This window comes from Delphinus delphis, chromosome 19 (genome assembly GCF_949987515.2).
Source record: "Delphinus delphis chromosome 19, mDelDel1.2, whole genome shotgun sequence".
Taxonomy (NCBI): domain Eukaryota; kingdom Metazoa; phylum Chordata; class Mammalia; order Artiodactyla; family Delphinidae; genus Delphinus; species Delphinus delphis.
This window is the reverse complement of record NC_082701.1, coordinates 11,838,330-11,864,423: the sequence shown is the minus strand read 5'-3', so window position 1 is coordinate 11,864,423 and position 26,094 is coordinate 11,838,330. Positions and strand designations below refer to the sequence as shown.

At 62.8% G+C, this 26,094-nt stretch overlaps 2 protein-coding genes across 6 annotated transcripts in view; one reads left to right on the top strand and one right to left on the bottom strand.

Annotated features, from left to right (window-relative positions):
- Positions 1-9,595, top strand: part of AATK (apoptosis associated tyrosine kinase) — a 38,932-nt gene extending 29,337 nt beyond the window's left edge. Inside the window, exons 7-14 of one of the 2 annotated variants that reach the window (XM_059997498.1) lie at positions 493-626; positions 1,911-1,995; positions 2,072-2,193; positions 3,621-3,770; positions 4,191-6,846; positions 6,942-7,089; positions 7,320-7,496; positions 8,604-9,595. In XM_059997498.1, the coding sequence (XP_059853481.1) occupies positions 493-626; positions 1,911-1,995; positions 2,072-2,193; positions 3,621-3,770; positions 4,191-6,846; positions 6,942-7,089; positions 7,320-7,496; positions 8,604-8,644 (3,513 nt within the window). In that variant the 3' untranslated portion in view covers positions 8,645-9,595. Of the gene's footprint in view, positions 1-492; positions 627-1,910; positions 1,996-2,071; positions 2,194-3,620; positions 3,771-4,190; positions 6,847-6,941; positions 7,090-7,319 lie in introns of both variants that reach the window. The other variant, XM_059997497.1, reaches the window with a different exon arrangement.
- Positions 9,596-9,972: 377 nt separating this feature from the next.
- Positions 9,973-26,094, bottom strand: part of BAIAP2 (BAR/IMD domain containing adaptor protein 2) — a 70,955-nt gene continuing 54,833 nt past the window's right edge. Inside the window, exons 8-15 of one of the 4 annotated variants that reach the window (XM_059997502.1) lie at positions 24,102-24,326; positions 23,719-23,920; positions 22,875-23,076; positions 21,850-21,918; positions 21,276-21,438; positions 19,409-19,443; positions 16,681-16,728; positions 9,973-11,235 (exon numbers count right to left, since the gene is read on the bottom strand). In XM_059997502.1, the coding sequence (XP_059853485.1) occupies positions 16,701-16,728; positions 19,409-19,443; positions 21,276-21,438; positions 21,850-21,918; positions 22,875-23,076; positions 23,719-23,920; positions 24,102-24,326 (924 nt within the window). In that variant the 3' untranslated portion in view covers positions 9,973-11,235; positions 16,681-16,700. Of the gene's footprint in view, positions 11,236-16,680; positions 16,729-16,912; positions 18,658-19,408; positions 19,444-21,275; positions 21,439-21,849; positions 21,919-22,874; positions 23,077-23,718; positions 23,921-24,101; positions 24,327-26,094 lie in introns of those variants that run through there. The other 3 variants (XM_059997499.1, XM_059997500.1, XM_059997501.1) reach the window with 3 other exon arrangements.

Here is a 26,094-nt window from a genome sequence, read left to right as displayed (position 1 = left end):
TCTAGTTTCTGGACTCCTGGCGTAGCCTCCCAGGGCTTCCCCAGGATGCCTGGGCCCTCCCTGGAGCTGAGCGGCGTCAGCAGGTCATCAGAGGGTCAAGGAGTTGCCAGAGGACACTCTGGCCACCGGCTCTGGGTTCCGCCCAGGCTCAGCGTCACTGCTCGTGTGGCCTGTCTGCCACCCACCAGCTGAGAGGTGGCGAGCATCTGGGCCCCAGGGGTCTGTATGCGGGATGTGACCCTGCTGGCCCGCAAGCCTGCCTGGGGCTGGGGCTGTCAGTGTGGGGAAAGTGTCCGCTGCCTGCGGGGTCATCCTACTGAGAGCTGGCCCCTGGGGGGCGGACACGGGCTTCTCTGGGCAGCGGCAGCCCTGTGGCAGCAGCAGGATGCCTGGTCCCCCCGTGGGCCCTGCTGAGGAGGGCGGGGCCGGGTGGTGGGCTTGCACGGGCACCCACTTCCCACCAGCAGGTGACAGTGCTGCCCTTCTCGGCAGGGGGACCTCAAGGGCTACCTGCGGAGCTGTCGGGTGGCAGAGTCCATGGCGCCCGACCCTCTGACCCTGCAGCGCATGGCCTGTGAGGTGGCCTGTGGCGTCCTGCACCTGCATCGCAACAACTACGTGCACAGGTGAGGGCGCAGGTGGCCCACGAGCTCTGCAGGGCCTCCGCATCTGCTCCGGGGGCCGCGTGAGGTGGATCCTCAATTAACCGGGTTAGTCTTTGTTCAGCCTCTAGGGACCACTGTACAAAGGGATCTTGTCAAATAATAACCAGGCAGATGGGAGTTGAACACCTGCTTCTGCAGGAGGGTTAAGCCAGGCGACGTCCACTGTCCAGCTGGCCTGGCTGGGCATGCGGTAGGGCCTGAAGCCCATCCTCTGTCGCCAGGGTGGTCAGCGCCGCCTGGTGGCCCTACGGCGGCCCCTACTCTCCTCTGTCTCTCTCAGGCCTGGAGGGAGGGGTGGCTCTGTCCTGCTTCCCGCCCTGGCCCCTGGATTCGGACAGACGGGCCAGGGCCCAGCGTAGGGGGACATGCCGGAAGAAGTGGCGCTGCGTGGCCCCGCCAGCCGCGGACAGCACTCGGGCCGTCCTCCCCAACAATATCCTGGTGCTGAGTGATGACACAGGCAACTCCAGCATCAGTGATTTTGTTGAAGAGGGCCGCTGCCAGCCTCCCGACCGGCCCGCCGAGCCCACCCAGCCCCAGGCGCCCATCTGTGGCCCCGGCACAGCAGCATTTTGGCCGATGTGTGCTGACCCCGCGTTTGCCCCAGTGCCCTGGGCCCCAGACACCCATGGGGCCACAAGGCAGGCAGGGGAGGAGCCGGCAGCCAAGGCCGGCCATGGGTGGGAGGCAAAGGCGGGGGTGAGCGGCACTGCTGGGCGGGCACTCCACACCCCCACCCTGCCAGGGGCCGTGTGTGCACAGGGCAGGGGCAGGACCCTGGGGCACTCAGTTGCCTCACTGATGCCTGCCTTCAGGGAGCTGAGGGTGGCAGTGTGGCGGGCGGGAGGAGACTGCGGTGTCCCTGGGCTGGCTCGCCCCCGAGGGACTGCTCAGCAGACTGGTGTCCCAGGAGAAGCAGGGGAGTGGACTGGGGTCAGGGGATGGGGTTCCAGTGAGGCAGACCTCGCCCAAGGAGAGCCCTTGGGCACCTTCTGGCTGGCCCTGGGCCTCGTTTTCCTTGTCTGCCTTCTAACATGTGTGGCCCCATCCACTCAGACCCTCAAAGTGTCCAGTGCTGGGTGAGGGGCAGGGCGGGCAGCCTCTGAGATGCCCCTTTCCACCCACCCACCGACCGAACCGAGCCCAGGATGCCCTCGGCGACAAGCGGCCCAGTCCCCTCAGTGCCCTGGATGCCCCAGCCCGGCACTGCCAGCTGACCCCACCCTCCCATCCTCCCACCCTCAGTGACCTGGCTCTGAGGAACTGCCTGCTCACAGCCGACCTGACGGTGAAGATCGGCGACTATGGCCTGTCTCACGGCAAATACAGGGTGAGTGGGCCGGCTCGGGCCGGGGCAGGGCCGGCCACACTTGCCCGCGGGGTACCACTGTCCCGTGTGCCGACAGGAGGACTACTTTGTGACGGCTGACCAGCTGTGGGTGCCACTGCGCTGGATCGCGCCTGAGCTGGTGGACGAGGTGCACTGCAACCTGCTGGTGGTGGACCAGACCAAGGCCAGCAACGTGTGGTGAGTGTGGGCCCGGCAGTCGCCATGAGGACTTGGACCCCTGAGAGCCGACGACTTGATGCTCACCTGCGGCTGTCAGCCCTCATGGCTGCCCTGTCCGGTGCCGCGTGAGTGTCCAGTGAGGATGCGGGGCGCTGGGGGGCTGAGTCCCACCCGCCTGCCGGCTCCCTGGCGTTGGAGGGGATGCAGGCTGGCCGCGCCAAGCAAGGCCACGTGTGTGAGGACGTGTGTGTTTGTGCAGCCCTGTCGCTCTGTGGGAGGTGGCCACATACACCCCCAGGTGAGGTCGTGGGGGTTCTGGGGCCCCCTGTCGCTGCCCAGTGCCACGGCCCACAGCACTTAGGCTGGCAGAGCGGTGGGGTCTGTGGAGGAAGCCCTGCCCCTCCCAGGGCCCGCTGGGCCGATGCCCGAAGACATCAGGGTCAGAGCACTCGGGCAAGTTGATGAGACGTGGGGCCTCGTGGTAGCACCTGTTCCCATTGAGAGGGGACAGTGGGGCTGCGGTCTCCTGTGACTGCAGCCTGGAGGCTTGGGGCTGGGCACAGAGCGGGTGCTGGGACCCAGGACTACAGCCTCTAGAGGCTTGGCTGTGGTGGTCCCCTGTCCCCGGCCTTGACTAGCCTCTGCTTCCCCCTCCTGCTTCCTCCCAGCCTCCCAGGCCTGTCTGGCCCCCCTCTGCTCCTGATAAACCCTCAGGGCCTGGATCCAGGGCCCAGTCCCCCTTCCTGAGCTCTCCAGGGGTCTCCCCTGAGCCATTAACTGTACCCGTCACGGACACTCCATTCCCCCGCTCGCCTCTCCCTCTGGCTGACCTTCCCCTGCCTGCCCACCAGCCCACACTGACTGGGGTCCCTCCCCTAGACGGCTTTGGCCAGGGCCACTGTGACGTCTCTGTCGCCAAATCTGCTGTCCCTCATGCCCCCAGTTTCGTGGAACAGCCGGGGGTCCCCGGGAGCTGGGTGAAGCTGCCGCCCACTGGAAAGATCCCAGCTGCCTTCTCACAGCCCCGCGTGCACTGGCTGCCTGGCCTGCTGGCTGGGGTGTCCCTAGACTCACCCCTCTCTCCGCCTCACACCCTGGCACACTCCCTCCCTCTGGCCTCCACAGGTGCCTGGCAGGACTGGGAGCTTCTCCAGGGCATCTCCTGCACCTGGCAGTGTCTGCGCTTCAGCCCGGCACGGGAGTGAACGAGTGAACAAATGGACTGGGTTTGTGGGAGGCCAGTCTGGCGTTTATTTGTCCAAGCACCTGGGCGTGGGCTCGGACCCGGCCAGGGGGCACACGCTGCCCATTTACTGAAGGAAGGCGCCGTCTTCTGGCTGCTGGTGTGATGACAGGAGCTGCCCTTGGCACCCAAGTCTTCGAGACCCTTTGGAGCCGTGCGTTGGCCAGCCGTGCCTGCCCTCTGATGGCTGTCACCCCCACAGGTCCCTGGGCGTGACCATCTGGGAGCTCTTCGAGCTGGGAGCGCAGCCCTATCCGCACCACTCCGACCGGCAGGTGCTGGCCTATGCGGTCCGGGAGCAGCAGCTCAAGCTGCCCAAGCCCCAGCTGCAGCTGACCCTCTCTGACCGCTGGTGAGGACCCTGTGAGGCCAGGCGGGGCTGGGGGTGTCCCCAGCAGGAAGGACAACACAAAGGGGGGTGCTTCGAGTCCCCAGAGCGTTAAGTGGCTCCCCCCGGCCAGCAGTGACCTCTGGGCCCCACCCTGTGCCTACACTGGAATGGCCGCTTTATCCAAAACACAAACTTGCCTGCAGCCCTGGCAGGGATGAGCTGAGGGAACAGTGCCCTAGTCCACTGCTGTCTCCCACACCACCGCGCCCACTTCAGGAGATGCCCGTAACTGCCCTCGGGATTCTGAGTGTGAGAAGGGGCGGAACTCAGACCCTCATGCTGAGGGCGGACTGGCTCACTCCCTGGGGGTTGGGGTCCTGGCCAGGCACTACCACCCGTGGGGGGGGCAGGGACTGAGCCCTAGGGCATCCCTTCTCGCAGGTATGAGGTGATGCAGTTCTGCTGGCTTCAGCCTGAGCAGCGGCCGACGGCCGAGGAGGTGCACCTGCTGCTGTCCTACCTGTGTGCCAAGGGTGCCACCGAGGCAGAGGAGGAGTTTGAGCGGCGCTGGCGCTCACTGCGGCCTGTGGGGGGCAGTGTGGGCCCCGGGCTGGGGGCGGCAGGCATGGCACTGGGGGGCATGGGCGAGCTTGCGGCCACCTCATCCTTCCCACTGCTGGAGCAGTTTGCTGGCGACAGCTTCCACACGGATGGTGATGACGTGCTGACGGTGACTGAGACGAGCCGTGGCCTCAACTTCGAGTACAAGTGGGAAGCCGGCCGCGGCTCCGATGCCTTCCCGCCACCTGAGGGCGCACTGAGCCCGGGCCGAGACGCGCGTCTGCAGGAGCTCTGCGTCCCGGACGGTGCTCCCCCAGGCGTGGTGCCGGTGCTCAGCGCTCACAGCCCCTCGGTGGGCAGCGAGTACTTCATCCGCCTGGAAGACCCCGCGCCTGCCGCAGGCCACGACCCCGACTGTGCCGGCTGTGCCCCCAGCACCCTCGCTGCCACCCTGCGCCCCGACGGCAGCGACCATGATGACGACTCTGACGGCAGCACGGCCGCCTCGCTGGTCATGGAGCCACTGCTGGGCCACGCGCCGCCCGCTGATGGCCCCTGGGGCCACTGCGACTACCACCTATGCAGGAGCCATGCCCGTGACCTGCCTTGCACCTCACGCTCACCCTCCCCGGAGACCCCGATGCTGGCGGAGCCCAGAGCAGAGGATATTGACTGGGGCGTGGGGGCATTCTGCCCGCCCTTCTTTGAGGACCCGCTGGGCACATCCCCCTCCGCGAGCTCCAGGGCCCAACCATCCCCAGGTGGGGAAGAGCTGGGAGAGGCTGGGATGCCCAGGGCTGCCCAGCACAGACACTGGAGCTCCAATGTATCTGCAAACAACAACAGCAGCAACCGAGCACCAGAATTCTGGGTCCCGGGCCTCTCAGGTTACACGGACTGCTGCCCTGGTGTGAAGCAGGCCCTACAGACTGTCCCTGAGCTGGGCCATCCTCTGATCCCAGAGGACCTCAGAGAGCCTCTCCTTGGGCCAAAGGGGGCCTCCTCTGGTAAGGAGATGGGCCGCTGCCTTGGCCTCCCCCATCTGTATCCTGCTGAGGGCCTGACACCTGCCCCGTGCCTGGTCACATCCCCGTGGACAGAGGCAGCCAGAAGTGGTGGTGACAGCCCCCAGGCAGAGCCCAGGCTTGCAGAGGAGGCCGAGGGCTCTGCTGGACTCCAGCTGCCCCTTCCCTCCATCCCATCCCCATCCCAAGAGGGAGCCCTGCTTCCTGCCGAGGAGGCCAGCACCCCGCCCACCCTGCCTGCTTCACCCACGCCCACTGGCAGCCCACAGCCTGCCACTGAGCCAGTCCAGGCCCTGGACAGCGACAGTGGCAGCAGCTCCCCTGAGCTGGAGGCACCAGGCAGTGAAGACGAAGACACGACTGAGGCCACTTCTGGTGTCTTCACTGACTTGTCCAGCGACGGCCCGCAGGCTGAGAAACCAGATGTGACACCAGCCTTCCGCTCCCTACAGAAGCAGGTGGGGACCCCCGACTCCTTGGACTCCCTGGACATCCCATCCTCAGCCAGTGATGGCGGCTCTGAGGTCTTCAGCCCATTAGCTGTTGGCACCCCTGGCGGGCAGCCCCGAGCCCTGGACAGCGGCTATGACACAGAGAACTATGAGTCCCCTGAGTTTGTACTCAAGGAGGCCCATGAGCCCTGTGAGCCTGAGGCCTTGGAGGAGCTGGCCTCAGAGGGTGAGAGCCCCGGGCCAGAGACTCGTCTCTCCGCCTCCCTGGGTGGCCTCAGCGAGAAGAATCCTTACCGCGACTCTGCCTACTTCTCAGACCTGGACACGGAGCCAGAGCCCCCCTTGGGCCCCAAGGAGAAGCAAGGAGGTGTCCCAGTCCCTGGGCCAGAGCCCGATCTGGAGAGCCTGAAGAGCCCCAGGCTGCCGTCTGCACTGCCCTCCCCTGAGTCGGGGATGCTTGGGGAGGCACAGGGCTCTGGCCCCAGGGAGGTGCCGCCACTGCCACTGCTTGAGGGCTCTTCCCCAGAGCCAAGCGCCGGCCCCGGGGGCCCCAGGCGGGAGCCTCCCTGGCCCCAAGACCCAGCCCAGGCGCCACCCATGCCCAGCCCCGGGCACTCTAAGATTTTCCTGCTGACTCCGGTCCGGCCCAGCTCAGAAGGCCACCGCCCCGAGCTCCAGGAGACCCTGGGACTGCTGTCAGGGTCGGGCCTGCAGGAACGGACAGGGGGTCCAGGTGCCCCCAGAACCCCACTCTGCCTGGCCCTGCCGGCAGTCCCCGCGGCTCCAGAGGGGCGGCCGGAGGAGGAAGAGGACGACAGCGAAGACAGTGACGAGTCGGACGAGGAGCTCCGCTGCTACAGCATCCAGGAGCCGAGCGAGGAGAGCGAGGAGGAGGCGCCGCCTGTGCCAGTGGTGGTGGCGGAGAGCCAGAGTGCGCGCAACCTGCGCAGCCTGCTTAAGATGCCCAGCCTGCTGTCTGAGGCCTTCTGCGAGGACCTGGAGCGCAAGAAGAAAGCCGTGTCCTTCTTCGACGACGTCACCGTCTACCTCTTCGACCAGGTGGGCAGCCGCCCTGGGTGGGCTCTGCGTGGCGGAGTGGGGGTCTGCGGCGGGACGGGAAGCCATGGGAGACTCGTGCTGTTCTGATCCTCCAGGAAAGCCCCACCCGGGAGCTCGGGGAGCCCTTCCCTGGCGCCAAGGAGTCGTCCCCCACGTTCCCGGTGGGCAGCCCGGGCTCCCCCAGCACCCCCGGCCGGCCTCGGCGGGCTGACCGCTCCCCCGACGGCCCCGCGGCCGAAGAGGGTGAGCTGGAGGCGGGGTGACGCGGCGGCGAGGGTGGGGCAACGGGGGTGGGTGGGGCAACGGGGGTGGGTGGGGCAACGGGGGTGGGTGGGGCCCTCATGGAGGCGGGGCAACATGGCGGGGTGGGGGTGGGCCTGTGACTTAGCTGGTGGGCGGGGCCTGGACGTGACTTCTTGCTCCGGGCGGTGTCTCCCCCATCCGGTCCACAACTGACGGCGGGCACCTCGCAGGCGGAGGGTTCGAGTGGGACGATGGCCTCCCGCCGACGCCGGCCCAGGAGCCTACCCCGTGCGTCCCCGCTGCGCCCGCCAAGCCCAGCCCCTTCTCTCGCTTCACTGTCTCACCAGCGCCTGCGTCCCGCTTCTCCATCACACACGTCACCGACTCGGACTCCGGGTCCGTGGGAGGTGAGGCTGCGGTGGGGCTGGCGGGAGGGGATACTGAGTCAGGACAGTGGTGAGGGCGGCTGGGAAGGGCACCTGCTGGGCGCGAGGCCCTACGCTCGTTATTTCGTGTTTTCTGGACAAGCTCAGTTTTCAGACGGGGGAACTGAGGCTCAGAGAGGTCAGGTCACGCCAGGCCTGTTTGTTGTGGCCACCTTGGCACGTTTCCTCACCGCCCTGAGGAGATGCAGTGCCCCAGACAAAGCTGGCTCAGCACTCTCGGGACGTAGGTTGGATGTCCACTCCCTGCCCCACCCCCACCCCCCGCACCGCCCCGCTCTTTTCTCCCTCCTCCGAAGGCACCAGGCTGGACACTGAGTGCCCCCCACCCTGCTCTCTGACCTGCAGCAGCCTCTCCTGCCAGAACCTTCCCAGCCCCTGCTGGTCTGCCTCATCCACCAGCCCCCCATCTCAGATCTAATGGCTTGTCCAGAGATGGTGGTGGTGGCTCAGGTGCCCACGTGGGGCCCTACTCAGGGGCCTTAGCTCACTCCTCCCTCCAAGCTCTACTCCTGTCAACCTCAGACCAGGTGGGCTCATACCTGCCCAGTTGCCACCACCCCATTCTACTAGGCTTCCCTGAAAGCTCACCTCCACTAAGATGCCCCTACTTATCTTGTCCCCCTGGCAGACCCAGCCCCTCCCTTGCGGCCCTCGGCATGTGGCTGCAGCCTCTAGGGAAGGATGTGCTGGTCTGTTTGTGTCACACAGTGTGCCCTTAATGGATATCTGAACAAGCAAGCAGGTCACCAGGAGGCGAGTGTGTGACCCTGGCCAGCCCAGTCCTGCTCGGGTCTCAGTTTTCCCACCTGTAAAAAGAGGACTCAGAGGGCTGACGTTGAGCTTTGTTGGGCCCGATCCCTGGTGATGTGGCGGGAAGGATAATCGTCTGACTCCTACCTAGATAGGCGGGCAGGTAGGCCTGCTGCAGCCCCAGCTGCTCAGTGGCCCGTAAGCCAGGGATTGAGGCCAGGTGAAAGCCCTGGGCGAGGGGACTCTGGCTGTCCTTGGAGGGGAGGGTGCTCTCAGGAGTCCCTGTGGCCCCAGTGTCTCCCTAAACATGTTTGCCAGGTCCTACAGCAGGTGCTGGGGGCAGCTGTAAAGAGGCCTGAGCCCCAGGCAGCCCCTGCTTGGATCCCCTGCCGGTTCTCTCCCCGGCAGCAGCGAGGATGGTGACCAAGAGTGGTGGGGACTTTCATCTTGGCAGTGGTCAGCAGCAGCTTCCAAGCGCTTCGGTGCCCCATGCAGCACCCTGGAGGAGCAGGGCAGGCGCTGGACATAAGAGCATCTGTGCACACCAGCCCTGTGCTGCCCTGGGGGCAGGATTTGTCCTGGACACTTGGGTTTGCTGCTAGGCCCTAGGGATGCCCTACAGCCGCCCCTCACCCTGAAGCTGCCCCCTCCCCCCCGGCCCCCTGCTGTCAAGACTGCTTGGCCTCTGAGGCCAGGGGCCCTCGCACGCCCTGCCTACAGGTTCCTGTGGTGTATTACAGGCTGCTGTGTCCTCACCCCAGGTGAGAGGGCAGGTACAGGCCTGCTAGGACGGCCTCTCCCTGCCCCCTTTGCCCCTTCTGCCGGTTCAGGGTTTGCTCAGTGCAAGAAGAGGACACCGGGCTCGTGTGTCCCCGCTCCAAGTCTGTGGCTGTTTCCCCTTCACTGAATCAGTTAGACCGTAAGCTCTCCCTTCCCACAGGGTATGGGCCGGCTCCTGCCTGAGTCCCACTGGAGCCCTGCGAGGGGACTGAGGTGGGCAGCCCGAAAGATGGGGGCTTTCAGGTCGCAGTCCTGCTGCTTCAGCCCCTGTCTAGAGGTGTCTGTGGCTCCCCTCTGCAAGGTAGGGCCCAGCCCGGCCCAGCTGCCAAAGGAAAGTGGCGGCTGCCCCCCACGGTCAGTGTCAGGGGGTTCCTACTGCAGGGATGGAGACAGTGGGAAGGGGTGGAGCTGGGAGGGAGGGTGGGGCAGGGCAGCACAGGGGGTATTTTTGTAACGCTGTTGTCAGAACAGATGGAAGAGGGATGCTTTTAAGTTATTGTTGCCAAAGAGACATAAAATTTATTGTTGCTTTTGGGGTGGGGGTGTGGGTGGGGACTTGTTTTGAACTTGTTTTTTTTTTGTTTATTTGAGGCTTATGATGCTGGTACAATGATCGTCTTGTTCCTTTCTTGTCTGTTTTTTAAGAGAAATCAAAACTAAGGAAAAAAGCCTTCGTGCTAAGCGTGTTTTCTTTCGGAGTCTGCAGATAAAGCCTTGGGCAGGAGGGGGCATGGGCTGTGCTGGGGTGGGGTCCCTATAGTCCCTTCTGACCACTGGGGGATGCAGGAGGGAGACCACCCCTTCCTCTAGCTGTCCTTGGCACACCTTGGTGGAGGGACACAGTGACCTTGGGCCCCTAGGGTGCCCAGGTTGGGGTGTCTTCCCAGAACAGGGCCAGCGGACTGACGCCTGCAGCCCTCACTTCCTGCCTGGAAGCTGGCCCTACCTAGGTAAGGGTGAGAGGGAACCTCTCCGGGAAGCTCTTCCTCCTGCCTCTCCAGGGGTGGCCCCTGTCCCTCAGCACGGGGAGGCCGGGTGAGGGGGCGGTGAGCTGGGAGCAAGGTGGGTTGTGAGGAGGTGGGGCTTCTGTGCCCCTCCACCGCAAACATCTGCCCTGTGACCCTGCCTCGCCTCACCTGGCCTGCCTCCAGCTTCTGCAAGGTGAGAGCCTCTGGGGCCCCACCCCCTGTGCTTCGTGTTCTGGGCTGTGCGCAGAGCCCCTCCTGGGAGGGTCTGGGAGGAGCAAGCGAACGCTGCCCGGAACTGAACGTCTCCTGAGGTAAGGACTGCTGTCACCAACGTGGTTATTAGCACGGCTGTATTTCAGCCTTAAATGTCAAACAGCGTGGATCCGATAGCTTCTAAAATCTTATATTTCAGCTGAAATATGGAAACAGCCAGAGCATTGAGGGGGCCCACCCAGGAATCCTGGGGTAGGCCCCCTCAATGGCACAGAGCTTGGGGAGCCAGGCCACAGCACCGACCACCCTGGGGACAGGGAGGAGAGCTGGGGGCCCTGCAGCCAGTTCTGGATGGGAGTTAGGGTGTGGGCAGGGAGAAACTGGGACAGAGAGGCCCACAAAACTGCCAGTGGCAGGGGGGAGACCCAGCAAAGCCCCAATCAGGGGTCTGCCAGGAAGTTGTGCTCATACTAAATCCAAGGAAGGGAGGCCGGCCCTCGCTCTCCCCTTCCCCTCCCCTCCCTCGTCCCTGCATTGCTGCCGCAGGCACGTACTACAGGTGGGCGGCCTCATTACTGACCAGACAGGGGCTCCCCTTACAGCTACAAGCTGATGCGATGGCCCTCCCTGCACCTTGGGGGCTCCCTGGCCCACACGACAGATGGGCCTGATTCAAAAGGTTGGCCGCCCAGCCCAGGCAGCAGGTCCCTGCTCCCCTCACTCTCCTTGGCCACGGCCATGCCACCTCCTGACCCTGTAGGAACAGCCGGGGTCCAGCCCAGGCCAGATTGAGGTGGGGGCAGAAGGGCTTGGAAGGAGACAATTCTCTAAATGGGGAGCAAGCAGATTGTAACAAAACAGGTTACAGGTCAGGGTGTGGGAGGAGGAGCCCCACAGGCAGTGGGTGCAGATGTGGCCGTCAGCTGAGGAGTGGGGCAGACCTGTCATTGGTCACCGTCGGCTTCAGCTGGACGCTGGCGAAGGGATTCCTGAGAAGAGGAGAGAAGAGTGGTTTGAGTGGTTTTCGGGAGGGGTGCTGAGCGCCGCCCTGTGGCTACAGACGGCACCCACCTGGACCCCGATGGCCCAGCCTCTGAGCTCAGGGCCCGGGGGTGGCAGAGGCCACAGGGGAGAGCCAGAAAGGGGCGCTGTCCGCAAGGCCAGCTGAGCCCCAGCGCGCCACCCTCTGCTCACCCCCCCCAGGTGCCCCACCTCAAACCGTCAACCCTCCCACAGGCAGGGTGGGTGGGCATGGGGGGGCCCCGCCACATCAGCCCTGGTCCTTTCTCTGCAACCTGAGGCAGCCCCACATGAGCCGCACCCGAGCTCGGTGCGCCGCCCCCCAAGGCCAAGCGCCCCCGCCACCTGCCCGGGAGCAGCAGCTGAGCCCATCTGCAAGGACACAGCTGTTGACACACAGAGCCACAGCTCAGCAGAGTGCACAAGCCCAGCCCATGCATCCTGGGGGCCCAGAGAGTGGCCCGTCCCATGCCGACATGACAGACACGAGGCGCAGGCACCCCAGCGACAACGGGGCTGGTAGGAGTGGACGCCCGCAGCCCCTGCGGAGGGGCTGACCGCCTCCTCAGAGAGGAGCCGTGCCTGCCCCTGCGTGCCGAGGCTGCGGCTGACAGACAGACAGACGCACCAGACAAGGGGCTGAGATGGAACGAGATGAGTGCAGGGTGGGGCTGGCACCTGGCCTCGTGCTCACGGAGGCCTCTCCTCCTCGGCGGGCTCCGAGGACCTGCCCAGGTGGAGACGGCACAGGAGAGCAGGCCAGGGGACGTCAGGCAGTCCCAAGGGTGACAGCACGGATGGCACGTGGGACACGGAGGGCTCGGCCTGAACGGGAGCTGTTACCTGGGGTGGGAGTGGCCTCTGACATGGCTGGGTGTCCACAGGAGCTGGGTGGGCGCTCTGTCCAGGTGCCCAGGAAGATAGAACGTGGGGTGGGCAACCCTGTGTTTGCCTGAGGACCTGGCATTTTCTAAAACACTGAGGCACTTTGAACAACTGAGTCCAAAGGATGAACTAGTGAGAGGAGACTGATCTGCATCTCCAAGATGCTGCCTGACAGTTGGCAGCACCCGCAGCCGTTCCACCCCTGCCTCGGAACATCTGCACCTGATGAAAGGCCCTTCCAGCCGGCGGGGCCTCAGTCTCCCTCATTCAGGTCCTCTCTGGCCTCCCAGGCTTGGGTCTGAGCAGATGTGCTTCAGCCCCACTGGCCCCAGGCAGGGGCAGCCTGGAGATTCTGAAACCGAGGTTCTGCTGTGACCAGCGTCATCTGCCCTGGGACGGAGGATGCAGGGCAGCCACGGGGGCGGCCGCCTTGACTGGACTCTTGTCCTAGAGGAGGGCTCCATGCCCTTGGCGGTCTGCAGCCAGGGTCATGGCGGGGGGTCTTGTGGGGCTGGAAACGGGGCAGGTTTGTCCATCCAGAGTCGGGGACCCAGCAGGGGAAGGGACCCAGAGAAGGGAGGATGGCACCTGTGCTGACCAGAGCCAGGGGCAAAAGGGAGTTCCAGCCGGGTGTGTCCTGACGCACCTACATTCTCATCAGAAAGGGTCAGTGACCAGCCACGTGTAAATCAACGAAGTTACAACACACCCTCAAACCATATACAAAAATAAACTCAAAGTGGCTTATAGACTTAAATATAAGACATGACACCATAAAACTCCTAGAAGAAAACATAGGCAAAACATTCTCTGACGTAAATCGTACCAGTGTTTTCTTAGGTCAGTCTCCCAAGGCAATAAAAACAAAAGCAAAAATAAACAAATGGGACCTAATCAAACTTATAAGCTTTTGCACAGCAAAGGAAACCGTAAACAAACAAAAAGACGGCCTACAGATTGGGAGAAAATATTTGCAAATGAAGCAACTGACAAGGACTTAATTTCCAAAATATACAAACAGCTCATACCTCTCAACAACAAAAAACCAAACAACCCAATCGAAAAATGGGCAGAAGACCTAACTAGACATTTGTCCAAAGAAGACATACAGATGGCCAACATGAATATGAAAAGATGCTCAACATTGCTAATTATTAGAGAAATGCAAATCAAGACTACAATGAGGTACCACCTCACACTGGTCAGAATGGCCATCATTAAGAAGTCTACAAATTACAAATGCTGGAGAGGGTGTGGAGAAAAGGGAACCTCCCTACACTGTTGGTGGGAGATTGGTGCAGGCACTATGGAAAAGAGTCTGGAGGTTCCCCCCAAAACTAGAGTTGCCATGTGATCCAGATGAAACTAATTCAAGAAGATCCATGCACCCCTATGTTCACAGCAGCACTATTCACACTAGCCAAGACATGGAAACAACCTAAATGTCCACTGACAGATAAATGAATAAAGATGTGGTATATACACAATGGAATATTAGCCATAAAAAAGAATGAAATAATGCCATTTGCAGCAACATGAATAGACCTAGAGATTCTCATACTAAGTGAAGAATGACTAATAGCACATGATATCACATATATAAAATCTAAAAAAATTATACAAATGAACTTATCTACAAAACAGACTCACAGACATAGAAAACAGACTTGTGGTTGCCAAGGAGGAAGAGGGGTGGGGAGGGGTGGATTGGGAGTTTGGGATTAGCAAATGAAAACTATTATATATAGAATGGGTAAACAAGGTCCTACCGTATAGCACAGGAAATTACATTCAGTGTATCCTGTGATAAACCATAATGGAAAAGAATATAAAGAAGAATATATACAGGTATAACTGAGTCACTTTGCTACATGGCAGAAATCAACACAACACTGTAAATCAACTATACTTCAATTAAAAAAAAAGGGTCAGTGGCAAACCCACACTACCACCTGAACCAGGAAGACCTCCCTGAAGAGGGTGTCTGGCCTCTGACCCACACCGTCCCCCAAAACAGTGTGACCATGGAAGAAGCATGTGCTGTCCACACTGCAGGTTCTGAGGAAGGAGGTGGCAGCTGTAATCACTCCAGACCTCTGGAGCGACTCCCTCCTGCAGCCCCAGCCAGAGACCCCTGGGTGGGACACTCCCACCCTTCAGCATCAGAGGAAGTGTGAGGCCCCCTTGGGTGCTCACCACCTTCTGGGATGTTCTGTGAAAGAACAGGCTTAAGAGCTACCCCCGGGGAGGGCACCTGAGTGACCCCAGGTGAGGGACTTGGGTCAACACTGGGATGACAAAACATGACAAGATTTGGACCTGAGGCACTGCTGATCCTGCTGTCCTGCAGACGTCCGTCACTGCCCAGGGGTGGACGCCGGGGCCAATCAACAGACGACCACCCAGACACAGAACAAGCTCTTCTTGACCCAAATGGGAGACGCTGGAGTATGCGAGAGCCAGTGCTGTCAGGATGCCAGGGCCCCTCCCCAGGCAGGGCCACCAGGCACTCAGGTGCCCGACTGGTGGCTGGGCTCTGTCCCCCTCCTGAGCAGGGACACAGGGACAGCCGGTAGCTTTTATACGGAATGGATTTGTATCCTCCGGGGGGCAGGCCTGAAGTCCCGGGCATGGTGAAGGGAGGCATGAGCCAGGCCCCCCGCCAGGAATGGCTGTCCCCACCACCCAGTCCTCTGCAGACCCCCACAGCCTGACAAGGTGGGACCCCTGCAGCCAAGCAGCATTCGGGTCCAGGCTCATGAAACATTCGTCACTGAGGATTTGGTGGAATCACCTTCGGTTATCTTCTGAATCCACTTCTTGAATAAGAAAGGGGGTGGTTCTGAGAACAGCCCGGTCAGCACGAAGCATGGCTTGTGTCCCGTGGTGACTCCGGGGCAGAGAAGGAGCGAAGAGCAGTCACAGCATAGATTTCAACTTCCTCCACGTTTTCCTCTTAAAACGTGGCACAACTTCAGAACGTCGGCCCTTCTGGACTTGAGTCGTTCTCCTCCCCGGCCCTCCTCCCAGGGCTGTGAGCTCTGGCAAAGTTGAGCAACGTCCCTCAACCAACCAGAGGTGGCTTGTGACACCCCCGCACCTGGTAGGATCATCAGGACAGGCAGACCCTGCGGCCGCCGTGCTGTGAGCTCCCAGAGATGAGTGCACCCCCGCCCGCCGTGCCCCTGGGGCTCTGCCCTCCATCCAGGGGTGGGGTTCTAGGCAGAGGCCACACGAGCCTCCCTGAGCCTTCACCCCCTTCCAGTACCTCCAGTGGGTGAGATCAGCTGGGCTCCACCAGCTCAGAGGGACCACGAGGGCAGCAGAGGTGGGGGCGGGAGATGCAGGTGTCTCAAAGCATCTCGGAAGAAGAGGGATAGATGCAGGGGAGGAGAGTGGCCCAGGTCACCCACTGCTGAGCCAGGGTCAAAGTCATTTCTCCCATCCCCCAATTTCAGGAGCACTTGTCTCTAGAGTTTTCCAGAACTCACACTGCAACTCATCAAGAGAAAGGCAGGAAAAAACAAACAAACATATATATAGATAAAAAACCCTGGCAGTCCAGTGGTTAGGGCTCTGCGCTTCCACTGCTGGGGGCCCGGGTTTGATCCCTGGTCAGGGAACTAAGATCCCACAAGCCACGCAGTGTGGCCTAAACAAACAAACACACACACCAAAAAAAAAAACCAAGAAAGGCAGTGAAGGAGGGAGAGGGAGAGTCCAGGACCTGCTGCCCACAGGGAGGGAGGATGGCATCTCCATGACACCCAAGGAGGTGAAGTGATGACCATCTTTGTAAAGGGCCCACGTGCCAGCTTCGCGCAGCAGACTTCTCAGTGACAGGGCTGGGGTGGGGCAGAGGGGCAGCAGTGCTGCCCAGACCCAGGCACAGGAGCCCAGAGCAGTGGGCTCCCCCTGCACGCCCCACCCCAGCTGTTGGCGCTTGCTTTCCAAGGGCACAGGGGAAGGGACCATCACCAGTTGGGAGCTGGAGGAGGCCCCTGGGGCCTGCTCTGGAAGCCTGGAGTAGCCCCCTGGAGCCATGTCGGGGCAGACAGCAGCTGAGCCTGCGCAGAACGGGGCCACTGCATCTGCTCATCCCCTGCGGGGCAGATGCATGCTGCTGCTCCCGCGTGCCTGTGGCTCTCACCTGGGCACAGGCCATGGCGCTATCCCCACACCCATCCTGGTCTCCCCAGCCCTCGAGGGGCTGCGATACTCACCAACCCAGGAGCCAGCCAGGCCGGGCTCAGACCCACGCTCAGGGACCGGTCTGAGGGGCACTCAGCCGAAGGAGCCCAAAGCCAGCCTCGCAGCTGATCACCAGGCTTCACCCCGATTATGGCCAAAGCACCCAGCAGAAGCAACAGGGAACCCAGACAGAGGGCCAGGACAGACCCGCAAGCTTCCAGAGGGAGGAAATCCGAGAGCCCAAGGAGAGGTCCAGGGAGGCAAAGACCCAGAGCCGAGAGCAGACGCAGGCTCAGCAGACCCTCGGACCCCAGCATAAGAAAACCAGGGCAACTTACTAACTCTAGTCAGGGGCCGCTCAAAATCTGGCCACTTCCACATCGGCACTGCAAGGAAACACAGGGCTCAGTTGATGCACGTGGAGCAGGTGGGAGTGAGGTCTGAGGACTCCGAGGGGACATAAGCCGGATGGAGGATGGGGGGACGCCTGGCAGCTAGCATATGCTGCCAGGAGCATGTACCACCAGCCACAGGGCAGAGCTGGCTCTCCAGCCCGCGGGAGGGGTCTGCAGGGAGGCAGCTCCAAGGAGCAGCTCAAGCAGGGCGTCCCTGGATCAGGCCCATGTGGCTCTCCCCCAGGTGCGGGCCTCCCCAGGCGCCCCCAGGGAGAGCAGTGTGGCCTGGCACGCTCTGCACCTTGGTCACTCTGTCGGTGAGGAGGCCAGGCTTTGCACGTGGCCCGGACACACGCAGAGGGGCTGGAAGGAGGCGCCACACCCAACTCGATGCAATAAATAAAACTTTTATTCAAACAACTGCAGTACAGGGCACAATTCAGATTAAAAAAAAAAAAAGACGAAAGGAAACAGGAAAAATATTTTCAGCACTTTACATCTTCATACAAGTTTTGCGGTTTTGTGTCTACATTCATCCATTGAGCATGGAATCCCCTGGATTTGAGATCTTTTAGCAAAATTAGAACACCAACATAGAAGGCTCTTTTTACAAAGGTCCATGTTCTGGCTTTGTTTTTTCCTTAATTATAAAACAGGGTCTGTCTGCGTCTTGAGCTGCTTCTCTCACAAATGCTACCAGCCATGTTCTAGTCCACGGGAGGGGGTGGGAGGGTTTTGCTAAATCACATCAAAAAAAGGAGCGTCCACAGCTTCACGGGGGCTCCCGTGGCGGGAAGGACGGAGCGGCTGCGCCCTCGCTCACTTCCCAGATTCAAGGCGTGAAGAGGCAATACCAGTAGCCAGCCACTCAGTCCAGCATGTCTGTTTCTGAAGTCACCAAGACACACAGAGAGACGAGAGCGTTTAGGGAGGACTGGGCAGGGACTGCCTGCTCCCCGACGGCAGGTGCAGGGGTGTAGCGCCCAGAGCCGCCCTCACTCCTTCACAGGCTGGTTAAAGAAATGATTTCCAGAACACGTGGGGTTGGGGGTGGTCTCTGGAAGTCTTTGGAATGTCCGAGTGCGGCCGGTCCCCCTCCCCGCCAGTGCACTGTGCGGTCACGGCGCCCCGAGGCTGGCGCCGTGCTCTGGTCTGTACATCGTCCAATGGCGTCCGGGACAAGGAAGCGGTCAGGAGCCCGGCCTGGCGGGCAGGCAGGGCTGGGGGCTGCGGCCTCCCTCACAGGAGCGGCCAGCTTCCTCAGGAGGCCCCCCGGCTCAGCCCGAGCCCTTCTCTGGATGCGGCCTGGAAGGATGCCCCCGGGGCCACAAGCCTTGTGGAGCCCCCAGCACCCTCCCTCTCCTGACACAGGTGCCAGCGTGTGCTGGGGGGTCAGATGCAGAGATAACAGTACGTACACCGGAGTCCATGCATATCTGTTTTTGTTTTTCAGGAAAAAAAAGTCCTTTTCCTGTTTTTTATCTTTTTGTTTTTTTGTTTTTTAAAGATTTTTCTTTTTCTTCAAACTTTTTAGACCTGGCTCACGGTGAGCCTTCAAAGAGGGACAGTGTGTCATGAATACGGCGGATGGGGAGTAGCGGCGAGGACACCCCGCCCGCGCTGCCCAGCGGCAGGTCCCAACACACGGGTGGGGGCGTGTAAACACAGGGAGCGGAGATGGGGCAGCACCATGGACCCTGGGGGATCACAGAGTCTGGGGTCACGAACCAAAAGGCGGGGGTGAGGGGGCAAGTGGGAAAGAGAAACAACCCAGGAAGAAACCAACGAGAGCCGAGGAGGAAACCGATGGAGACCAGACAGACCGGGGTGGGGGGGGTGGGGAGACGGCGGAAGCTCTTCTGAGCAGCAGCTGCCCGGGGTCAGCGTCCTCACACTGTGGACACCAGCGTGCCACTGCCGCTGTGAAACAAAGCACAGGACAGCTGCCAGGCCGCACACCTCCCCCGCAGCTGCCCTCCCAGCCGCGCGACTGGCCACCGGCCCTGGGGGAGTGGTGACAGGAGACCCCCAGAGCCTGGACAAGGGCTGCGCCCGGGTCAGGGGTTCAGGAGGCTGCAGCCCTGAGCCATCTGCACCGGCCTGGGCTGGTTCCGGGGAGACGAGCCCAAGGGCGGGCCCCCCTCCTGGCCGAGGTCTGGACAAGCAGGTGTGGACGCCAGGGAAGAGCAGGGCCACAAAACCACCGGGTGAGGGGGTCATGCTGCGGCTGTGGGCAGCCCGAGGGCCCCACCAGGAAAGAATGGGAGCCCCAGTAGTGGCTGCAGTGGGTCCCTGACTCCGGCCTGGGCACAGGGCCAGGCCCGGCTTGCTCCAACCCACCCACCTGCCCGCAAGGGGAGCATGAAGGCAGCTCCAGGAGGGGCTGCCTCCCCCACTCGGCGTTATCTGGGGACCCTGGGCTACTGCCAGGGGACAGGGCATCCTGCACCGAGGGCCCTGCCCTACAGAGCGGACTGGGGGAAGGCACAACGCGGTGAGGGGCAGAGAACAGGCACCCTGGGCCCCGCTCACTGACTCAGAGTGGCGACACCATGGTCTCCAGCCAGGCCCCAACAGAGCAGGCCTGGGAGGGGAGACACCCAACTCCAGCCTCCGGTGGGACAGCTCCCCAAAACCACAGCTCCCCAAGACGAGTCTCAAAACCCCTTACCTGCTCACGGCCCGTGCCCCGTAATCATCCAAACCCTGGGGAGGAAAGGAAGAAACAGGTCAGGCTGGGGTTCAGGGGGTGAGACCAGATCTGCAGGGCAGGGTCCCCTCCTAACCCCAGGGTGTGCAGTGCTGCCTGCAGCTGAGGACATGAAGGGGCCCCTCCCCTCCTGAGCAGTGACCTCCCAATTCACAGGGATGTCTCCTTATCTGGCCAGCGGCCGACGGTGAGCTCACGCTCCCGGGCACACACAAGACAGACCACCTGATGATGCCTTTCCAACCATGTTCCCTATGGCTCTTAGGCCCTGCAGGTCACATGGTAGGAACACCTGGCAAGTGAGGGCTTCCTGGGGAACCCAGAGGCTGAAACCACTGACGGTGGGGCATCGGGGAAGCCAGGCTGGCGGAGGCTGGCGTGGGGAGGGCGGCTGCACCGAAGGTCACCCGCACGCCTGCCTCATGCATGCCTGTGCCGGCCCCTGAGCACCCCACACCCAGCTGCAGCTTCCTGGCCCTGAAGCAGCTGCCGCCCCAAAGCCATTGAGGGGTACTGGGGACACCCTCCTCAGCTCTCTAAGCATCAAAACCAAAACCAGCAACCAGGAAGCGAGAGCAACAAGCAGTGGTCAGACCTCTCCAGGCCAGACCAGCCGAGGCCTGGGTGAGGCTGCAGAGGGACTGAAGCGTCTCACTGCTCCGCAGCCTGGCCCTGTGGCCCCCCGAGGCGCCACGCCTCTCCCAAGGTGGGATCAGCCTCTCCCTCCCTGCTGCTGGCCCTGGCCACTGGTCCCAACATCACCTTCTCTGAAAGGTTCCATCCAAGGGTCTGGCCACACCACCTCGGCCTTCCCCTCTCACCACTTAAGCTGTCTCGAATCACGTGTTCACTCTGCCTGAGCCGTCAATTCCCTGAAGACGGCTCCCTCCACCCTCGACACCTCACACAGCACATGCCAGCTGAGCCCTCCTCACAGGAAGGAGAGGTGGCCGAGGACAGGACAGGGACAGCTGGAAGGGAGAGTCGGCCACCACGCACCCAGAGCCCTTCCCTGCCTCACCCACTTCTGACATCACACTGTCAATATGGGAGCCCCAGCTGTTGGGTCAACTCTCTGGCTGCTCAAACCCTAGAGAAAGCTGAGTTCTCTTCTCTTCTCTCCCATCTGGCTGGGCCCCCCAATCCCCAAACCGAGGGAGGCCCTGCCCTAGAGAGCGGCACCGGAACAGAGCTGCTGGCCCCCACCTACCACGCAGCCACAGCAGATGAACGTCCTGGAAGCCTGGGCCCCCTCCACCCCACGAGCTTCCCCAGCAGAGCTGTGCAGCACCGTCCACACTCACACCCCAGCCCCGCCTTGACCTCAAGACCACCAGGCACACGGGGGATCCATCAGGGGATCCACCGGGGACCCAAGCCTCAGTCTTCTGCCTCTGGTCGCCTGGTACCAGGTGGCCTGACCTCACGTGCCCGGCCCTGCCTCCTAAGGGCCCCAGAAACACACTAACTAGAAGGTTCCGGCCACGTCTCAGGCCCTGAGTGGCAGGCACTCGTCTGCACTCGGACCCATGATGGCAGGAGCCCCACGGCTCTCAGGGAAGGGGCTCCTCCCGAGAGGCAGCGTCCAGTGCAGTCTCAAGGCCGGCAGCACCCGAGCCCGAGGGAAGGGCAGGCAGAGGGGCCGCCGTGCCTTCTCTAGAGCCCTGAGACTATAGAGAACGTCTGGCCGTGCCCCCTGAGGTGGCCACAGCAGGGGTGCAGATGCCAGGCCCAGACCCCCGAGCCCACGGCCTTCCAGTGGAGGTGCCAACACAGGACTGCAGCCAAGCCCACCCATCAACGGCCCCTGCCAAGGCCCCCAGCTCACCTGGGAGAAGGCAGGCATGGCCACGCTGTAGGGCCTCTGCTTGAAAGGGCCGGCCGTCTGGGCGGGGAAGGCCCGGGATGATGTGCCGTAGTCGGGGGGCGGGAGCGCCAGGTCTTCCTTGTCCAGGAGGTTGCCCGTGCTGCTGCTCTTCCCCTGCTGCAGGCTGTGGGGACGTGGCGCAGGGCCGTCAGCTCGGGCCCCCCACCTCGCCGGGCCCCGCAAGGGAGGCGGAACGAGAGGCTGCTCTCTGGGGCCTGGGGTGCAGCCACGCCGCCCCGGTGGGCCAGCCCCCTCCTAGGAGCGGGGTGTGAAGTGTGCAGGCGGGAGGGGAGCCGAGCCCTACGGCAGCCGCTCAGCCCCTTGCTGGCTCCGGCAGCGAGTCTCCTGCTTTCCCGAGGGCCAGAGGGACCTGGGGGGCTCACGGGGCCCCCATCCCGCCCCCCACAGCTGGCAGCGACCCCCGGGGCTCTCAGACGCCGCCCTCAGAGCACCTCCGCACCCCTGCACCCTAGGGCCTCAAAGGCGCAGCCCCTTCCCAGAGCTATGGGCCACCTGCCCCTGTCGGCATGCTCACCTCATGTGCAACCTGTCACCGCCGTCGCCGTCCAGGACCCGGGTATAGGAGAAGGGAAACCAGCCCCGCCTGGAAAAGCAGACCCTGTCAGAGTGTGCCAGGGCCTCTGCGTTCCGGCGCCAAGTCCCACCCATTCCCCGGCCTGGCTGCACCTGAGGGAACACGTGTGCTCGCTCCAGGGAGACCAAGAGACCGCAGCACCCACGCGGGGCATGCATGCAGCTCGGAACTGCCCTGCTCCGGACGGGAGCCAGGATGGGGGTGAGGGAAGGTGCCAGGACCCAAGCAGGGCTCTTACTTCTTCAACAAACAGGGCTGGTTTCCTGCCACGTGGCCCAGCTGGGCGGAGCCCCAACTGGCCACACAGAACCACGGCACCAACGTGAGAGGCTGCCTGGGGGAGGCAGGTGTGGTGTTGGGGATGCGGGTGCCCTGCCGGTGCCCCCGCTCCTCAGAGCTGCCCCTCAAGGGTGGCGGCTGCCAGTGGGCCAGAGCCAGGCTCCGCGCAGCATCTTCCTCCCGGCTAAGGCAGGCTGCTTCTGCCCCGGGGCAGGGGTCTCTCACCCGGCGGACAGACGCATGCAGACAATGGTGGTGGCGGTGGAGTGGGGTGTGAAGCGTGCAGGTGGGACGGGACAGCCCCTGACCTGGGCGGGCCCTGGCTGAACAAGAGCCAGGCGTTGGCACAGCCTCTGGGCAACAGGCGTTCGATTAAGCCGTGACGGCGCGGCCCATCCGGCTCAAGGCCACTTCTAGAACCCCAGCGCGAGGGCTGCTCACATGCACGGAAAGGTTTTGGGGTGGAAGGCTGGCCTCTGCTGACTGGGAGGGCACACGCGGGATGATGGGCTAGGTCAGGGGATGTGGAAGTGAGGGACGGTGGGGGGCCCTCGGCTACATCTGTCCCTCCCAACAGAAGCGTGGGACCTGGACCATCAGTTCAAAGGAGGACCCAGAGCCCAGAGTCAGGACGTCTGAGGACCAGGTCATGAGGTCGACGTTCCCACTGCCCACACAGGACTCACATCTTGGTCTTCTCGCTCTCGCCATAGTGCCAACCGTCACGGGCCTCAGGCACCAGCAGGGTGATGAAGTCGCCCTCCTTGAAGCTCAGTAGGGTGCTGTTGTCCCCAGCCGCGTGGGAGAAAATGGCCTTCACCCGCATGCGGCCATTGCGCTCCAGACCAGCTGCCATGGAGCTCGAGCGGGGCAGGGTCTTGTTCTCGGCTGCCGGGACGACAGGGCAGGTGTGAGGGGGATCTCTGCCCCGAGCGGGTAAGGGCACGGTCACCCTCCCGTCAGCTCAGCTGCCCGATGGTGAGCGGCTAGGAGGCCCCAGGTGGGCCTGGAGGTGGACTGTCCATCCTGATGGGCGACTACCAGGCCTCCAGGGCTGCGTGGCTCACACTGCGGAAGGGCCGGGAGCTGGGGTGCGTGTGGATTCAGCCTCTGACCTGCCACTCATCAGCAGGGGCAATTCTCTGGGCCTGAGCCTCAGCTTTCCCATCTGCTACTCAGGAGACCCTCACGGGCCGAGGCCACCGGTGGGGCTGCAGGAGGGAGAGTGCCGACCACGGCAGACGTGGGAGGGCGGGAACCTGTGCCACGGTCGGCAAAGCCCTCCCCAGCGTCATCCACCTGCTCCTGTCACCAGCTGAGCTGCTGGCGTCCCCACCCTGCCCCGCCCTATCATGTTCACTTAATGGGGGAGCCTGGCCAAGCCCAAGGGTCCAGGAAGGCAATCTCAAAGGGGCCCCCGGGGTGCTGCACACAGGCATGCACACTTGCGAGCCTCTGGACCTCCCCAGCCTCCCCTCAGGTGTGATGTTACTACTACGGGCAGGGCCGGGGCCCCAGCGGAGCTCTTACTGGTGGCGTAGCTGTTCTTGGGGGCCACGCTCTTGCGCACAGGAAGCGTGTTGGAGTAGGAGTCGCTCAGCTTGCTCTGAGACTGCGGAGGAGATGTGGACTTGGGCTGGGCGGCCTTGCGGTCAGCCCAGGGGTTGTAGTCCTCGTTGTCGGGGCCTGAGACGCCATTCATGACCGGCGTGTTCTCCTGGGCAGACAACCGCTGTCGGGAAGAGGCGGCATGGGGGCGGTGTGGCAGGAGGGCCCGGCCCGGGTGAGGCCAGTGTGGAGAACCCCTTGCCCCCAGCAGGGGCGCACCCCAGCTGCTACGGGATGCCAACCGTTGGTGCCAAGGGGGGCCATCCCCCCACACCCCCATAAAGCTTTCCAGAGCAAGGACTTACCCCCACAAACGGGGCCAGCTCAGGGGGCACCGGCAGGGGCTTGGCCCCCGGAATGGGGTCTGAGATGACCAGGTTGGACTTGGAGGCCGACAGGCCGCTGGGGAGTATAGACCCATTGCTGCTGGCCATCTGCTGCATCAGCTGCACGGCGCGGTCTGGGATCTTGTTGGGGTCGGCACAGGCCTGCTGCCACAGCGGCAGCTTCTGTGCCAGCAGCTCCTTGCCCTGAAGCGGAGAAAGCCAAACAGGGTGGCAATGAGGGCCGGCCGCAGGCTCCTGTAGCCTGCCCGCAGGGCTGGGGGAGCCCAGGGCCTGCTGCCGACCTCACTGATGCAGCCCCCTGGCTCCCGCCTGGCACCCCGGGAGGGGCACACCTGGCTAGGGCTGCTCTTCACCAGGTGGGTACCTTACAGCCAGATGAGCCACCTGTAAGTCCCTGACCCCCGACCTAGGAAAGGGGCTGAGAAGATGCAGTGAGCTGTGCAGTCGAGGGACCCTCAGGAGTGAGATCAAACCAAGGCCTGATCAGGGCGGGCCTCCCCAGGGGCCCGAGGGAGCTGAAATGGACAGGTGCTCAAGTGGTCAGCCACGGAACAGAAAGGCCCTTTGTGGGCAAACCATGAGATACTAGGAAGAGCGCCACTTGGGCAGACTTGAGGGCCAGGAAACCTCGCAGGGACAGAGGAGACCGTGGGGAAGGGACAGAGCTGCCCAAAGCCCAGCTACGATCAGGGCACCACCCAGGGGCCCACAAGCCCAGCTGTCCCTCCAGTGTGCACCAGGGCCTGCCCAGGACACAGCTAGCCAGAAGAGCACAGGGCCTGACAAAGGATGAGGAAGCCACAGGCCTGACCGGGGCCCCAGGATGGGGGTGCAGCCAGAGTGAGACACCAGCCTGAGGTTCCCTGCAGCCCATTCAGGGGCCCTGTGTCCACGACACGGACACACTCAGGGCCTGGGGTGCAGCTGTGCCCTCCCCCTCTCCTGGCCCTCTGACCAAAGTGGGCTACCCTACCTGCAACAGGTGACACAACCCATGTTCCACTGCAGACCCCAGACCCCCCCCGGGTGGAGCTGCCCCCCAGCTTGGGGCAGTCACGGTCTCCAGGACCTCGGAAGGGTCTGTCCAGCCCTCACTGTCTCTCCTCACTTATCTTCCCACTTCCCCCCCCCGCCTATTTTTTGGCAGTGCTGCGCAGCATGAGGGATCTTAGTTCCCTGACCGGGGATTGAACCTGCACCCCCTGCAATGGAAGCGCCGTGTCTTAACCACTGGGCCGCCAGGGAAGTCTCTCTTCCCACTTCTTTTGACCTGTGTCTGGGGCAGGGAGGTGGCGCCCACATGGGGAAACTGGAGGTTGCTGGACAAACAGCCCTTTGGAGCAGGCTGTGGCCCCCTCTACCACCTGTTGCTTTAAACCAGGGGCCAACAAACAACCGCCCGAGGGCTGGCTGCTCGTCTGTGAACAAGGTTTGACTGGAACACAGCCACGTCCGTTGGTTTACCCATCTGTGGCCACTTCTCTGTGCAATAACCAGAACGAGATATTTACTAACCGGCTCCTGGTTGAGAGAAATAGCTGATGGGTCTGGGCTGGTGGTGAGAAAGCGGGTCAGCAGGGACCCTGTACTAACAGGGACAACCCAGGATCAGGGCGCCGCAGCCCAGGGCTCCCACCCTGATGACGGCCCTGTCGCTGTCGGGCCCGAACCCAGGCACAGGGAAATGCCGGGCGCCTGCTGCTGGGAATAGGCTGGGGTGGTACTGCCTTCGTGCCCCGGTGCCCCAGCCCGGGGGGCTTGTGCCTCTTTGAAACCTACCAGGGGGCTGGCGTCCAGCTCCCTGGAAAGTTAGCTGTCGTGTCTCGCATACACATGATCAGGCCCCCCAGGAGACGGAGATGGTGGCATCCTGGAAAAGGACTGCTTTCCTGCCCTTCCTGCACGTATGGGCCTGCGCTCTCCCTGACCAGTCACGGGGCCCAGCCGCCAG